Source organism: Corvus moneduloides, chromosome 1 (assembly GCF_009650955.1).
Source record: "Corvus moneduloides isolate bCorMon1 chromosome 1, bCorMon1.pri, whole genome shotgun sequence".
Classification (NCBI taxonomy): domain Eukaryota; kingdom Metazoa; phylum Chordata; class Aves; order Passeriformes; family Corvidae; genus Corvus; species Corvus moneduloides.
The window spans coordinates 120,129,942-120,146,106 of NC_045476.1; the positions used below are offsets into that span (position 1 = coordinate 120,129,942).

The 16,165-nt window shown below is 48.2% G+C and overlaps 2 protein-coding genes and 1 long non-coding RNA gene across 5 annotated transcripts in view; 1 reads left to right on the forward strand and 2 right to left on the reverse strand.

Moving 5' to 3' along the window:
* The window catches only part of SPIDR (scaffold protein involved in DNA repair), a 195,776-nt gene extending 190,485 nt beyond the window's left edge, over positions 1-5,291 (forward strand). For all 3 annotated transcript variants that reach the window (XM_032124810.1, XM_032124820.1, XM_032124828.1), the window contains 3 exons: positions 1,620-1,734; positions 2,223-2,276; positions 4,651-5,291. In XM_032124810.1, the coding sequence (XP_031980701.1) occupies positions 1,620-1,734; positions 2,223-2,276; positions 4,651-4,785 (304 nt within the window). In that variant the 3' untranslated portion in view covers positions 4,786-5,291. The remainder of the gene's footprint in view (positions 1-1,619; positions 1,735-2,222; positions 2,277-4,650) is intronic.
* On the reverse strand, positions 10-4,720 carry LOC116451403. The gene is made up of 3 exons (XR_004243188.1): positions 4,632-4,720; positions 3,720-3,809; positions 10-93 (listed from the first exon to the last, which is right to left on the reverse strand). It is a non-coding gene; the product is annotated as an uncharacterized LOC116451403 (long non-coding RNA).
* Positions 5,292-6,733: 1,442 nt separating the features above from the next.
* On the reverse strand, positions 6,734-8,514 carry CEBPD (CCAAT enhancer binding protein delta). Its single transcript, XM_032124851.1, has one exon. The coding sequence runs from the start codon at positions 8,227-8,229 to the stop codon at positions 7,201-7,203; it is 1,029 nt and encodes a 342-aa protein (XP_031980742.1). The 5' UTR covers positions 8,230-8,514; the 3' UTR covers positions 6,734-7,200.
* Between the last annotated feature and the right edge of the window lie 7,651 nt (positions 8,515-16,165).

Here is a 16,165-nt window from a genome sequence, read left to right on the forward strand (position 1 = left end):
CTCCAGAGCACTCCAGGTGTTTGGTAGATGTAGCCATAACAGGTGATGCAATGGTTCCTGCAGGCACAGGCTGCACTTTGCTCCTTCCTAGAACTAAGACGTAGTATTTTTATTGCTGATGAACTGATAAAACCTGCAAGGTTACATTAATTTATTAAGAAAGATACAAGTAGATATGAAATGGTTTGATTTTGCAGTTATTACTTTTTTTTAAAACAGTCTTGCTTATAAAGGTTTCATAGCCCACTGCATTATAGTATTACTTTTCATAAATATATAAGCCACAGGTCTAATTTTAAGTTCCTTTAAAGTAGGTACATGTGTTTGTGTGTCTTGCCTTGTTAATCTGTGTACCCCCAATTCACCTCATTTCTGTACTGGACTGTGGTGTCTGCTACAATTTGTCTAAGTATGAAAGAGTTACACTTCAGACCTATTAAATTAGTCACCTTTCTAAAAAGAATGTTGAATAATTCTCACAGTATGTCTGTCCTGAATGTGAAGACTGATCCTACAGGACCTGTTGCCACCTGAAATGCTGAACCTGTGTCACGCTGACATACTTTTGGAAAGCCTCCCCTGCAGCTGCCTAGCCAGCTTGTGCTTGCAGTGTGAGATACCTGATGGAATAAAAGCCCAAGGGATAAGAGTAGTCAGAGGAAGGAAGGAAAGGAGGGGAAGGAGGGGAAGGGAGGGGGGAAGGGAGGGGGGAAGGGAGGGAGGGAGGGAGGGAGGGGGGAGGAAGGAAGGAAGGAAGGAAGGAAGGAAGGAAGGAAGGAAGGAAGGAAGGAAGGAAGGAAGGAAGGAAGGAAGGAAGGAAGGAAGGCAGGAAGGAAGGAAGGAAGGAAGGAAGGAAGGTGTTCTTTCTACTGAAAAAGCTTACAAAGAGCATAAGGAGAAGTTGGGTTGGTCTTACTGTAATAGATAATATTTTCCTAAATATGAGAAGATTTGCCCTTTATGCTTTGTCCTTCGGGGGGAAAAAGGCTGAAAATGAGAACCAGGTGTCCTGTATTATACTGTCATGTGAAAGATAAGGATGTGTCTATGTTCACATAGTAGTGTAGTCCAATTTAAAAAGTATCTCACCTGTGAAGGACTCTTTTGCTTCATTTGGAGAACAAATGAGTTATCAATATTTATTTAAGAAGTGCTTCCAAGAAGGACTTATAGCGAGCTTAATTTTGTGCATGACTTAAGTGTGCACTGAAAACATTGAACGTTTGCTGAATGAGGGCCTAAGTCAATAAGTCACTTCAGCCAAATCTATACTACAAATTTTCTTTTGCCATAACTTTTAGGAGGTTATGAGATTAATATTTGCTTAAGTGGGGTGACTATAAATAGCAACCTCTCTATGCTGCCAGAAATTATAAAAGGAAGATCCTTTTGCCAGAAGAGTTTAGGTCCTCCGAGAGAGTTACTGCCAACAGAAGAGCTCTATTTGCTGTGATCAACTGTATCTACCAGGGCTTTGTTGCTAAAAGTCTACCAGCAATGTATTTTGGACAATAAACTAACTGAGGTTTTATTTCTTTTGATCTATGACTGATAAATGATTTGATTTATGGCTTGTCTATTTCTCTATGTTTTTTCCATCATTAATTTGTGTGTTTCAGGCAATTGCTATATTGCAGCCAGTGCTCTGAAGTTGTCATAACACCAGTTTTGAAAATGCAGCTGGAAGTCTTCTTGAGTTGTCCATCCCGATCTCAAAGTACAGTAAAAGTGAAGGTATGGCATGAAAGAAGCGTTGGTGTATCAGGTGTAGTGAGGCCAGATGTGTGGACACATAGGTACTCTATGCCACACTTTTATGAACAGTTCTGTCCGAAGACAAAATATGTAAGACTATCCCATGATTTAATCTAACACTAAACTTTTGTTTCGTTGGGCTAAGAACCCAGTTCCCAGATCTTGCTCAAGTAATGCAGTCGTTGAGTTCACCCTGAGGTCTGCAAACTGTTCTACAGCCCACATGGAGGGATTTGTTAGGTTGGGCCTTGGGAAACCTCAGTCTACACAGTCTAAAAGGAATGCGTGTTTTTAGACTTCCATTCTGAACATCTTTTGTGTCACCTCTCCTCTGCTTTCTTGGCCAGAGAAACAAAACTTTTTGATATTAAAATGATAAATCTTTATTCTATGTGACTGCAAACAGAATGTCTTTGCACACTTCAGATTTTTGTCATGAACAAAACCTGTGAATTTTCTCATTCCAGCTGTTGCAAAGGACAATCTCTTCTCTCCTGATGTCCTCTGCCAGTGAGGATGGGGTAGGTATAATGAATGCTGTCCAAAGAAAGTTAAACTACAGAACTTAATGTCAAGGCAGAGTACCAATATGTTGGCAGGTCAGCCATGACCTTTGTTGGCAGGGTCTTGAAAATCTTCAGTGATGGAGATTCTGACTTTCCAGGCAGTTCAGAACTGCACTAGGAGTGATAGAAGATTTCACTACAAGTGAAATGATTTTTTTTCCCATGTCCAGCCTGTGATTTGAGTGGGCTGTGCCCTTTGGCAATCCCACCTTCCAGATGGCTGCCCTCCATCTCATCAGACTCACACTCTCCTTTTCAGAAGGGGGATGCTGCAGATGGGCTGCGTGGCTTCAGCTCAGCTGTGGATCTGCAGAGCTACCTGCAAACAGCACCGTGTCCAGGCACTCAGAGCTGCCATGGGCAGTGCTGGACTTTACTCTGTTCTCTGGCTGAGCATCCAAAGACAGAAAAGATACCCTCCAAGCATCCCACCTTTTGGGTCTGGTCTTCTAAATCTTATAAACCACAACCACTTTGTAACAGCACAACACTGAAAGTACAGGCAGGTGGAAGCAGTAGAAGAATTTGCAAAATGCGTGCAAGATGTTACTTTATAATTGTATGAATGAACCACACGTAAGATGTGGAGATCCATGGGCTAAAGTACACTTTATGTAATCATGATTATTCCTTTAATCTGAGATATCAGAAGAACCCTGACACTTGGCACAGTGACCCAGATTTATTGTGGGTGAGGGAGGCACCTGGTAGGTGCCTGGCTGGCATTGGCTGCTGGATGGGCAGCAGCAATGGAGCAGCACCTTCAGAGAGTCATTAAGTCCAGCTAAGATTTTCCCTCTCCCTTGCACGTGGAAGGGAGTAAAGGTCGGTTTGTTGTCTTGTTTAATCATCTGAGTTAAATACCTTCAGTTAGGTGATATGCATTAGGGTCAGTTTGCTCTCCCTGTCTTACAAGTTTTCCAGCATTTTCCTATTACATGCTCCATGGTTTTAGTGGGATTTGTGGAAAATATTTAAAGTGGAAAGTTACTCTGAATTAATTTTTTTTTTTTTACGCTGGAGGGTGTATATTTCATTTAAGCAAAGAGATACAAGAAACTTCCAAAATGTGTTTGCTCCTTTAATAGCAGTTAAGTCTTGCTGAGTTTTACAAGATGTGTCTGGCAAAACATAGTTCTTTTTTGAGTTATTAGAATTCAAACAACCTCTTGTTCATGTTTCAATGTGTGTAATGCCAGTATTTAGAAGTCTGGCAACTCAGATTTTTTTCTTCCCTTACTGAAACACAGGGATAAAGATTAGTCACAAGAAATAGTACTTGAGGTGGCATTTTGTTGCCAGTGCTGCTAAAGTTTCTAAGGGTGTAGCTTTGTAATCAGTTCTTTTGGCAGGGAGGTTGGTTTTAGCTGTCACCAGCCCTGGCCTCTTGTTCCTCACCTTGTGGCAGCCCTTCTGTAACACCAGTAGAGTTGTTTGTGCAGCTGCACGGTGAACTGGACTGCAGAACCGGTCTGGGGTAAAAATAATCTAGGAAAATAAAAAGGAGAAAGGTTGTTTATACCTTGAACCAGGCAAAGCCATGGGTATCACATACCTGTACAGAAGCACAGCACAGATGAAGGCAGGGGCACAGCCAGAGGCTGGTCACAGGCAAGGCCCATTAAGGAAAGAATGGATGTGAACCTGCCGTCTGAGATACCCTCACAAGTGAAATATCAGCTGTGAGTGTTACCTGTTCTTGTGTTAATGCACTGTCTCATCTTAGTGAAGCCATGCCAGCCTTGCATCCCTCTCCTCCACGCAGAATACAGCCTCTACAAATTTGCTCAGGCGCAACTCACAGGTGAAATGCCAGTCGGATCATGAAACAGGAGGGACTGTGTAGGTGCTGGTGATGGTAATGCATGAACAACAAAAAGTTAAAAGGGGGAGAGGGAGGAGAGTAAGAAGGGTTACAAAATGTTTTTTCCTTTAGTGGATCAGTGAGCACAGCTAATCAATATATAGTATGGATATATGCATTGCCAGCACATGTGAAGTCCTGCAAGTATCAGAAAGGCAGATAAAGGGAGCATGTGTAGGTTCTGCTTCAGCAAAACTGAGTTTAAAGTCACAGGAACATTTTTGGTTTTTAAACAGCTCATTTTTAAAGCCTGTTAGAGAAGCAGCAATTTAGGCAAGAGTGTGATCTAATTATTGAAAATCTAATGTATTCATTCTTTCCATTAGTTCTAATGCACTTTTCGAGTCGTTAAAAAAATTGTCTGTTGGAAGAGGATCTTGCATGCTGCATCTTCCCAGCTGAACGCTGCCTAGAACAGAATGTCCAGCACTGTTTGTTTTACTTACCATGCTTTTATTCCTGCAGACTTACGAGATGCAGAGCGTGCTGGGAAAGGAGGTGGGGTTATTGAACTGCTACGTCCACTCTGTAGCCAGTCATCCCAACTGTGTTGCACTGGAGGAAATTGTTCTTCTGGAAGCTGCAGCAAGACAGAGTTGAACTCTAGTCAGCTATTATAGCATCTGTGGACTTTGTAATGTGATTATCTGTTAACCAGTGCCACAGATAATGTATAATGCAAGTGTGATAAGCATTAAGATAGTTTATTAAAACTGTGATTTATAAAGCACATTGTGCTAACACTGAAAAAATATCCATATATTGTTCAACTTTCTGAACTCTTTCTGATCAGTGCAGAATCTTAAGAATACAGTTCTTTGTCGTGTTTGCTGTTATGTAATGTAAAACATCTTGTTCTGGAAGTTTTGAATTTTGAATGGTTGTGAATTTTTTTAAAAAAATACTGTATTTATTACATGTCAATGGAAAATACTTTACTGATATTTTTGAAATAAATACCTTGCTGTGGGCAGCAAATGTTGGTCTAAGCTGAGTTTTATCAGTGGATTCCAGACCTGTGTGATGTGCGAATTCTGAGTTGTTATCACCTTGCAACAGTTGTTATAAAGACAGAGACTTGAATAAAGCTTATATTTTGAAGTCAACCACATATAAAGTTAATGTTTTACAGCTAATTGGTCTCTCAGCATAGAAGTAGTGTGTTATCTGTAGCTTCCCACAAAGCAGGTGTTTCATTATGGTTTCTTTTACGGGTAAGGAGCAAACTGCGTTGTAGGCCACACAACTATCCTCAGCCAGACCGTGGAGACTAGAGATCAGATAAATGCCAAAAATCTTCCTCTGAGTGTGCATTGCGAGATTTAATATAAGAATTAGAGACTGGATGGTTCCCCCCCCCCCCCAGTATTTAAAAGCCCCTTGCAGGTCAGAGGAGGAACGAGTGGTTTTGCACAAGTCCCATATGTGATTAAGCAGCAGAAAAGGAACAGCAAACTTGTCGCACTGGTCATTTCTGCGGCTCAGGCCAATAGTGAAAAGTCTTATGGATGTCACGATTACGAAAGGAATGACCCAGCTTTTGAATTCCCCCTTTTTCCTCCCCTCTTCCAAGCATTTCAGTCTCCTACCTGCCTCCCTGTAAGGAAAAAGGAGATTGCAGCCCATTCATGTGTAGAGGATACTGGTCTGTACTCGAGACTGGGGTTGCCCCTTCAAAACCGTTTAAGACTTGAGTCTCTGAGAAAGCTGGAGGTGTGTGTCGTGTCAGGCCATTTTTCTGCCAGTGCCCTATAGATGCTGTAGGTGCTCTGAACACTGCACTACCAACATTTAGACAAGTTGCCCGATCTTCTGCGATCTGTTCACTCACTCAGCGAGGAGCAGCAGCGTTGCTGCTCTCACTGTCACTAGCAGGGATCAGTGAAAGTCTTTGTGATCACTCACAAAGTGATGAGCAGTGGTTGCCCACTCTCACTTTCACTAGCCGGGATCAGTGAAAGTGCCCAGCTCCTACAGTGGGCTGAAGCCTGAGGGTGCATCAACACCCCTGGGACTCACTACAGCTGGTCCCAGCTCTGGAACGCGTTAGTGTAGGTGCAGCTTTCATTATCTGGAATGGAAACCCCTTGGAAGTTTTTAACAGGAATTTTAACCAATGGTATTCTTTTAATGGTGTTCTAGTAGTCCTATATAGTTGTGGGTTTTGGGTTTTTTTTTTAGATCTAGAGTACGGTATTTCTGGCAGAGTCCTGGTCACAGACCAGTCTCTTGCTGTGCAGCTGCTCAGTCCCACCAGCGCCACGGCAACCCTGAGTCAGCACTCCCGGATCAGCGATGTGGCTCTTGGGAGAGCAGACTTCCAACCCGCGGCCGAGGGGTCTCACGGTTGTTCCCACCCCTGCATCGCTTTCTGGATGCTTTGGGAGATAGCGTAGCGCCCCTCACTTGCCGTCACCTCCCCTCTCGGCTGCTGGGACCCCCCCCCCCCCCGCCGTGTTCCCCGCCCGTGTTCAGCCCCTCCCGGGCAGCGCAGCTTTCCCCGCCGCCAGCCCGTTACTGTCACGACACAGAGCAAACGAGAACAGGGTTGATTTAAAATGCTTTTCTTTATTCTTAGAAATGCTGTAAAAATTGATATAAAAGGTTGAGCATGCTCAGTCTTTTTTTTTTTCCATCCTACTGTCTAAAATACATGGGATTTTGAATCATTTTAACAGATGTACCATAGCTGCATCGGTATGAGTAAAATGTAGAAAAGACGAAAACTACCATTACAAAAATAATTTAAGGGGAGAGAAGAAAAAAAAATAATATATTTAGCTTTTTTTCCCTTTTTCGCAAGTTTCGTGGTGAAAGACCCAGGCATCGCTCCACGTCGCTGCCACATTCCGAGCTCGGCCGCGGGCCGGCAGGTCCCGCCGCGGCTCCGCGCCTCCTGCCGCGCCCGGCCCGGCCCGGGGCGCCGCGGCACGGCCCGGCAAGGCTCGGCACGGCCCTCTGAGGTATTTATCCACCGTCTCCCGGAGTCCGTCTCTCCGTCCCGCTCCCCCCCGGTTACCGGCAGTCGGTGCCCGAGCCGGGCTGAAGGAAGGAGGCGCTGGGCAGCTGCTTGAAGAAGTGCCGGAGGCTGGTCAAGTCCCGGGTGAGCTGCTCGATCTTCTTGTGCAGCTTCTCGTTCTCGGCCGAAAGCTCCAGCAGCTTTTGCTGCATCTCCTGGTTGCGTCGCTTCGCCTTGTCGCGGCTCTTGCGCACGGCGATGTTGTTGCGCTCCCGGCGCTGCCGGTACTCGGGGCTAAACCTGTCCACGCACTTCTTGCCGCCCCGCTCCTTGCCCCCGGCGGCGGCGGGCGGCGGGACGCCCTGCGCCGGCCCGGGCACGGCGACAGCGGCGGGGCCCGGCGAGCGGGTGCTGCAGCTGGAGGGGGAGCTGCTGCCCGGCGGCTCGGGGGACGTGGGCGGCGTGGGCTGCCCGCTCAGGTTCATGATGGTCTGGGCGCAGGTGGCGATTTGCGAGGGCAGCAGCGAGGAGGAGAGGTCGCTGTCGCTCCAGTCCGGCTCCTGCTTCAGAGCGCCGCGGGAGGAGAAAGAGGAGGAGGAAGAGGAGGAGGAGGAGGAGGAGGCGGTGCGGGGCTCGGAGCCCAGCAGGGTGGTCATGGCAGCGCCGAGGTCCTTGGCGGGGTCGCGGCCGGCGCCGCCGCCCGGTGGCAAGTACTCGCCGTATTCCCCGCCCCGCTCGGGCTTGTGGTTGCTGTTGAAGAGGTCGGCGAAGAGCTCGTCGTTGCAGAGCTCCAGGTTGGGCACGGCAGACATGGAGTCAATGTAGGAGCTAAAGTCGATGGCGCTCTCGTCCTCGTACATGGCCGGGGCGGCGGCGCTCAGCTCCGCCAGGTTGGTGCCGCTGCCCCCCACGCCGCCCCCCGCCTCCTCGCCGCTCATCCCGCAGCCGCCACGGGCACCCTGCTTGCAGGCGGGACCCGGCCCGCCGCCGCTGCCCACCTTGGCGTCGTAGAAGTTGGCGGGCTCCAGGCACCAGCTCTTATAACATGCCGGGGAGTCCAGGCTGTAGAGAGCGGCGGCGCTCATCGGCGAGCGGGACGCGGCACCGCACGGCCGCGGCGCGGGGGCTCCGGAGCGCGGGCACCAAACGCCGCTCCGCGACGGTCGCAGCTCCAGCCTCTGTCACGGGCAGGTGGGAGCGGGGCTGCTGCTGCTGCTGCTGCCGCTGCTCGCACCGCTGGCACTGCTGCTGGTCGGTGACACCGGCGCTGCCGCTGTAGCCCCGCCGTCTCCTCCCCGAGGGGGCCGATCCGGGCTCCGGTCACGCCGTGAGCAGCGCTAGGAGGCGGGGATGGGACAAGGCGTCTCAGGACCTGGGAGTGAAACGCCCGCTCGGTCCCTTCTTATACGGCGCGGGCCCCGCCTCCTGCCCCAATGACGGGGAACGACTGTTCCCGGCACCCCCGGGGACCCGGGGGCGGGAGCGGGTGGGGTGCGCGGCCGCGGAGGCAGGGCTGCCGCCGCAGCGAGCTGCCACCTCCCGGCGGAGGGTGGCCGCGGTCCGAGATGCCCCCGCCACAGGCTTGGACGGTGCCGGTGCCTTTCGGGCGCCTGGCGCCCTCCCCGCGTCGTCCCGTCCCCGGAGAGCGCTGTCCCGACGCCGGTACCGGCACCCCATTCCCGCGGCTGAGAGTTAATTTTCTCTTTTCCACGCGGGCCAGCGGAAAAGCTGGTTGAAAAAGCTGATTTTACCCCACCGCCGCCACCAGCGCCACGCTGCGTCCCCCACGCGCTTCCCCAGCGGCGCCTTGGATGGAGCGGTACGGGGAAGATGCTGCCTGCCCCACGCGTGGCTCTGTGTATCACCCGAGCGCCCTCCCCAGGCTCATCTCCCTTCGCTGGAGCACTGGCGGCTTCACCCGAGAAATCCCCCGCTCCGGGGAGAGGGTGGTCACTTGGATTTCTTCTGGCAGGACATTCCGGTGGGAAAGGGGTCTTTGAGGCATCTTTAGCTGCTTCACGCTGTCTGCATGAAGTTATGCCTCTTAAAACCTTGCATAAAGTAATTATGCATGTTGTTGACCTCCGCCCTCCTTGCATCCCACAAACTACTACTACAGAATTGGCAAGTATCAGAGAACTGAAAATAGCTGAACTTTCAGCTAAAAGATAAGTTTTATAGTTATGTAAGAGTTTCTAAAACCCTGGCTTCACCCCCTGGTGCTCCACGGACTGAATTACTATAGAAACACAACAAAATGCCCTTAAATTTACTCCAAAAAAACATTTACTTATTTATAATAGTTATAGAAGGCCCTTCTGTATTTAAGATAGGACTTTCCAGCCCAGCACTCAGCTGACGCTGCTGGCACGGAGCTGTGCCCTGCAGAGTGCGCTGCCACTCGCCCAGAAGTGGCTTTCTGGGGACCATGGGTACGTGCCGATCATGCCGGGCCTGCTGCCCCTCTCTGGGCAGGACTCCATCTGCCGCCGCCGCAGCTGTTGCAGGACCGCAGCTGTTTATCACAGGGGTGTGTGTTTTAACATAAGTAGCTGGGAACAAGACTGGTACATGCTCTCCCTTTGGATGTAAACTCCTCGTGGGAAGGCTTGTGGGATCAGGGTAAGTGCGCAGTGCCTGGCAGGTGAGGTTTTACATCTGGCAGGTAAGGTTTCGCTTGGAGAGGCTTTGCTTTTAACTCTAGCATTGCCAGATGTCTCATGTTTAAATAAACTTGATTTCCCTTCTCATCAGAGGATTGATCACACAACCTCTATCTACACACAACCTCTATCTACACCAGCATTAACCACTGAATTTGACAGTGGCACAAGAAATGGTTGCTTTTCTTTTTTCCACATTGTCAAAGAAATAATATGCCCCAAACCCTTTTTACATGTTATTTTATTTTTTGCCTTCTACCACTGGGGTCTATTCATGTTGCACAGCTCTGCGCCACCTGCCCTTGGCCTGGTCTGGCTGTCCAGCAGGGAACATGGTGCTCCTGGACCTTTTTTCTCTGCATGAAGTGCAGAGGAGTGTGCACATGAGGCATGGGAAGGTAGTTCAGGAATGAGAGGCAGTCTGATATCCACTGTCTCTCCCCTTGCTCTGCTCGAAGGGGTTAGATTTCACCGGTTGTAGTCACAAAATTATGATTTGTCTTGGAAAGCACTCATTTAACTGTTTGCATGCAGAACTGTGTTACACTTCCAGCTCACTGAAGTCCTTACCCCAAAGGTCAGCCAGTGTTGGCATGCCGCTGTGCCAGCCTGAACATGCCTATTTAATGCCCATCATGTGTTACTCCAAAAAGACATGCAATTCCTAGCCAGGTCACCCGACCCCCGCTGGGCACCTTGCCTCCTGGCAATTAGATTCTCAGAATCCCTCAGTAAAAGGCACAGAACCGCTGTGTAAACCTCAATATAAGCCATCTGTGTCACAGCTAACCATGGGGGGTACAGCATTGCCCAAAGGGTCTTCAGGACCTGGAGGTGTGTTCAGAACTTGTGGTCAGACCTGTCAGTGCCTGTCCCCCAAACCCAAGCAGCAGGATCCACCCCCTGGAAGGTGGGTTGGTTGTGTTGGTTGCTGAGCCTGAGATGTGTGATTTCAGGAGAACGTTTGAGGGGGTTCTCCCACGTGCCATGCAGGGTGTGAAGCCCTGGGGTGCTATGACACCTGCAGCAAAGCATCCAGGAGCATGTGATACTTGGCACTTACCAGAGCAGTGCACTGAAGGCAGGACAACATCCACACTCTACTCTTTCCTGGGGTAGATTTGTCTGGCATCACGGCAGCTGAATCTGTTCCCATCTGCATGTGTAATTTCATGAGCAGTGAAGTACAGACAAGCCCTTGATTTCCCTCATCTGTCCTGCTGAGTATCTGACCCACCGACTCACAGCTTGTCTCTGGGATCCAGTCATTTTAAACAGCAGAAGAAGCAGGTGATCATCTGAATTTCAGAATAAATTCTTTAAAACTTGCTTGAGGTTCATGCTCCAAATCAAGGAAAGTATTTAAACCTGGTGAGAAAGGACAAGAAACCTTTCTCTAAGAAGCAGAAAAAAGGCAAAACTTTTACTTACTCTGGACTGCTGGCTGTGAATCCCAGAGAAACATCAGGACCTTGAGCCCTTCAGGGATGGCAGTTAAATCACACTGTATTTCTGACAAGTTTTTCCTCATAAATAGGGGACAGGCCACTCAGGGGAGGTAAGGAAACAGGGTAATGCCTCAGCATGCTCACCTCCAGCAAGCCAGCCAGGCATACAGGACTTCTTGGGACAGTGGGACTAGGAGTGTGGCGAGGCTGTACTGATCCTGAGGAGCCTCAAGAGCCCTTCTCTTCTCTTGATATTATGGGCTTGAGAAAGTGCCAGCAGGACATCAGGTCCTGGGGGATTAATGGGTAAAGACCAAGCTGACAAGGGGGAAAAAGATGGAGGACTGGTTTGCTGCATTTCTCCTCCCCACAAGAAGCACCAGGAGTGCAAGTATCCTTTCATCCACCAGCTGGAAGCCAGCAATGGCACATGGGGCCTGACCAGGAAATGGGACACGCAAAGGAGGAGGTACAAGTTGCCTGGGGAGAGTCAAACAACCTGCCCACACACTCCTAGGGAGGGACAGTACCTGGCTGAGGTTGGTGTTGGCTCTTGTCAGCCAGCACAGTGACTGCTGGACAGTCGCTTGCTACCCGCTCGTGCCACCTCTGCCAGGGCTCCTGCCTCTCCCTTGTCCTGAAGCACTGTAACAGGATTTTGCTTGTCACTTGTGCTGTACTTGTACATCATTGCCTGCCTGTGGCCTCCCTACTCTTGGCAGCTGAAGAACTTGACGGTAATTGAAAGGATTTTTCCTTTTAGCTCATTTAGTTGAAGCTCTGTGTTTTGTCTCCCTACAGACATTTAAGCTCTGGCAGTGTCAGCCTGGGCTGGGTTTGTCCAGCTGCACCTGTGGCTGCTGAGCTGCTGAATAAGATCAGGGTCCTCAGGGTCCCCAAAGGCCAAGTGCTACTGCAGCAAAACACCTCAGAACCTGTGTTCCTTGTTTTATCACACTCTTTGGTGGATACTCTGAACTTTTTTGTGATACAGGTTTTGCATGAATTGCCATTCATGTGATCAAATTGACAGCTATATCTTTTGCCTGGATATTGATTAATATCTTCATTAATCAAATGAAATCTTGTGTGGTATAATTTACTGTGAGTATAATGGACAAGTAGAGTCAGTGCTACCCTCTTCTATCCCATCAAAAAGGCAAAGAAAAAACTCACCATGTAAATAACGTGGAAACTGTAACCAAAACTTTTCCAGTCCCTCTTGGCCACTCCTTCATGTTATCAGAATGGTTTGGGTTGGAAGGGACCTTAAAGTTTATCTGGTTCCAACCCTCCTGCCATGGGCCAGGACAAGTTCCACTAGATGAAGTTGCTCAAAGCCCCATCCAACCTGGCCTTGAACACTTCCAGCAATGGGGCATCCACATCTTTTCTGTTCCTGTGTCTCATCACTTTCACAGTGAAAAATTTCCTCCTAATATCTAATCTAAACCTACCCACTTTCCGTTTAAAACCATTCCTCCTTGTCCTGTCACTTCAGACCTTGATAAAAAGTCCCTCTCCATCTTTCCTACAAGCTCCCTTTAGGTACTGAAAGGCTGCAGTAGGGTCTCCCCAGTACCTTCTCTTCCCCAGGCTGAACAACCTCTCAGCCTGCCTGCACTGGAGAGGTGCTTCAGCTCTTTGATCATCTCTGTGGCCCAAAAAGCCTCCCAACCTTTTTGCAACAATGATATACCCCTCTAAACACCCTATTCTGGACAGATCTTTGTTTGATGTAAGGTGTGGCTCTTTGGTAGTTTTGCGACAAGACCAGCGATACCAATTGGTGCTGTGGATGTCTGCCAGGGTGTGAGCTTTCTGTGTGGGTGCCATTTCTTACAGGCAGCATAACTTAAAAATGACATTTTTAAAGCCCATGTAATTTCCAAATGAGGCACAGTATTAATGAAGTGACTCGTCAGACCCTCATCTTTGGGGGAAAAAAAGTTCTAAAGCAGAGGTAATAAATCCTTATCCTCAATTTTGAAAAACAAGAATTTTGGGGAGAAATGTCTCTTTATATAGATGCTTACTTTTGGAAGCAGCTGGCCAAACCCGTAAGTGTGAGACCAGAAGAGCTGCAGGAAATTCCTTATTCCATGTCTGAATATGAGCCTAATTCATTGTTTTTGTGGAAAGCTCCCAGGCTCTTTCCTGTGCCCAAATGTGTGCTGGTGCTGTATCACCTCTCAGCCACAGAGACCTCAAGATAACATTTAAATTGGGGGGCAGTGGTGGGGACTAAGGGAGAAAATCCTGATCACGAGAAACAAGAAGCAGCATGCAGGAACCTCTCTATCAGCTGGGAAAGGAGACTGTAGGCTGCAGTTCCAGTTTCCTCTGGATTCAGCTGTAAAGTTATTCTTAGCTAGAGGGAAATTGTAAGATTGGCAGGGATGGTAAGGATTAGCTTAAACACAGTATCATTCCATACACTAAGAAAAACCTAGTGAGAATATATGCTAATGTTTTACATAACATTTTAGATTGCAACTAATGGATTTCCAGATACAGTGCCCATCTATCTGGTTATTTAATCTGAGAAGGAAATACTCTGTCTTACTTGTGAATAGTTCCCAAGTTTTGTTTTGCATCATGAGACCTGATGCAGTCTCTGACTCTGATCTTCACATCATCTTACTCTTTTCTGGAAGCCAAATAAACCCACCCTGTAAAGCACCGAGCCCAGCAACTTGAGGCTTGCATTGTGTAGTACCTCCCATGCTGCTTCACAGGCTGGCTCCAGCCTTTCCATTTAGCTGCTGCATCTTACTGAGAGCAGCCAGGACTGGGGACAGAATCTGCCATTCACATGTGCTGGAGGTTATTTCCAGGGCCATTCAGCTGCAGGGTGAAAGCTCCCTAAAGAAAGTTAGGGAAACTCCACTTGCTCTGCACAGGATGTGTTGAAGACCCAGCAGCCTCGTGCTTTGCGCCTCAGCAGACACATGAGCTTGACAAACACATGACTAATAAGGGCTGATGTAGCCGAGGCTTCCCACTGTTGTGCTTCTTCTGGGCCAAAATGGAGCTTTTAAGTATTGAAGTTGTCATGAACACGTTCTAAGCCCGTGTCACTCTTGCCTGTGTCACAGCCTTGAGGGCCTTTCGCTCTGGACTGCAGGGAGCAGTGAGCACGGGGCAGCAACCCCCAGTCCCCTCCCCAGGAAGGGCCAGGCTGCACTCCAAAGCCCCTTCCCAAAGGCCAAGGAGGGATGCCTGCTGTGCACAAACATCTGCTGCTGCTGAGATATCAGAAGTCCTACGAGAAGAGCCTCGTTAAAGTATAAACCCAAACTTTGTCCTCCACAGTGCAGGTCAAAGTACCCAGTAACTATCTGAGGTATGTGCCAGAAGTGCCATTAAACACCTCGTACACCCAGCCACTTGATTTCTAAATGCCCTCTGCCTTTTCATGTTACCTTTTTTATTGTGCTTTAAACTTTCTTGTATTTGTAGAGTGACAGCATGAAAGCCAGGGTACCTCACCTGACCAAGTTTCAGTCATAAGGTTGCAGTCCTAATTGTTAGCAGAGATCAAAAGAACAAAACACCATGACATCTTACTGAAGTGTATATAAAAAACTATATTAAACACTTTTATTAAAATAACCCCCACCTTACTGTCCAGTAATTATCATCTCCATAAATGGGTAAATGTAGAAGCTTTCTGTGATTAAAGTGCCCTGAATTAACTTTTGAAATGAGGTATACAGCTGAAAGTTTATTTTTAAATGTTTCCTCTACAAAAATACATTCCAACAATATTTTTAATTAATAAAGTCTGATAAAAATGTGGTGAATTTCTTGATTTATAACACTATTGACACAAACCATTGAATATGTTTATTAAGAAAGGTAACAAATAGTAATTGTTGCTGGGAAGTATTTGAAACAGAAAAGCTCCCTCCCCATTCTTTAGAGCTCAGCATTCTTCCTCATCAGGAGTTTTTCACGGAGCTGTATCCAGGAGGCAGAATTCTCTGCTCTCCAGCTGACAGATTCATTTGAGACTGGTGCCAGCAGCAGACATGGCCCTCAGCGAGACCAGAACCGCCCCACTGCCACAGAGGCAGGAAGGAAATCTTGTATGCAGTGAAAGGGCAAAGACTCATTTTTATTACACCCTTTATGATAATTATTAAAAGCCTCAATGGGATCTATCTCCTGCAGTGAATCTAGGTAATGAGCAACAGTAGTGTTTGAGAGAATTCTCCTTCTCCCTCACTGCCCATGCTGCAGTTTAATGCCAGCTGGGAGCTCAGCCCCACAGAGCTGCTCCTCACTCCCTCCAGAGAGAATTGGAAAATGAGACAACTCGAGGGCTGAGACACAGACAGTGTAATAGATTAAAGCAAAAGCTGTGCACACAAGCAAAGCAAACCAAGGAATTCATTCACCACTTCCCATGGGCAGGCTGGTGGTCAGCCATCCCCAGGAAAGCTGGGATAACAGTGACTTGGGAAGACAAACACCACCACTCTGAGCATCTCCCTCTCTTTCTCCTTCTCCTCCCAGCTCTATGTGCTGAGCATGACACCCTATGGCATGTGATATCCCTTGGGTCAGCTGGAGTCAGCTATCCTGGCCGTGCCCCCTCCCAGCTCCACGTGCACCCCGGACTCCTCACAGTGTGAGAGGCAGAAGAGGCCTTGTCCCTGTGCAAGCCCTGATCTGCACTAATGAAACATCCCTGTGTTATCAACAGTTCCCAGCACACATCCAAACCACAGCCCCACTCTAGCTGCTCTGAAGAAAACAAACTCAAGCCCAGCCAAACCCAGCACACCTGAGAACTGGCTGCTGGAGACAAAGAGCCACATCTGGCACAACCCCCACAGTTTGGCATAAGCAAATTCCAAAGTGCAGCAGCCATTCCTGGGCTGTGCTGCAGTTATGGCAAGAAG

Coding starts and splice junctions, on each gene's coding strand:
- CEBPD (XM_032124851.1), bottom strand. CDS start 8,229: ATGAGCGCCGCCGCTCTCTACAGCCTGGACTCCCCGGCATGTTATAAG.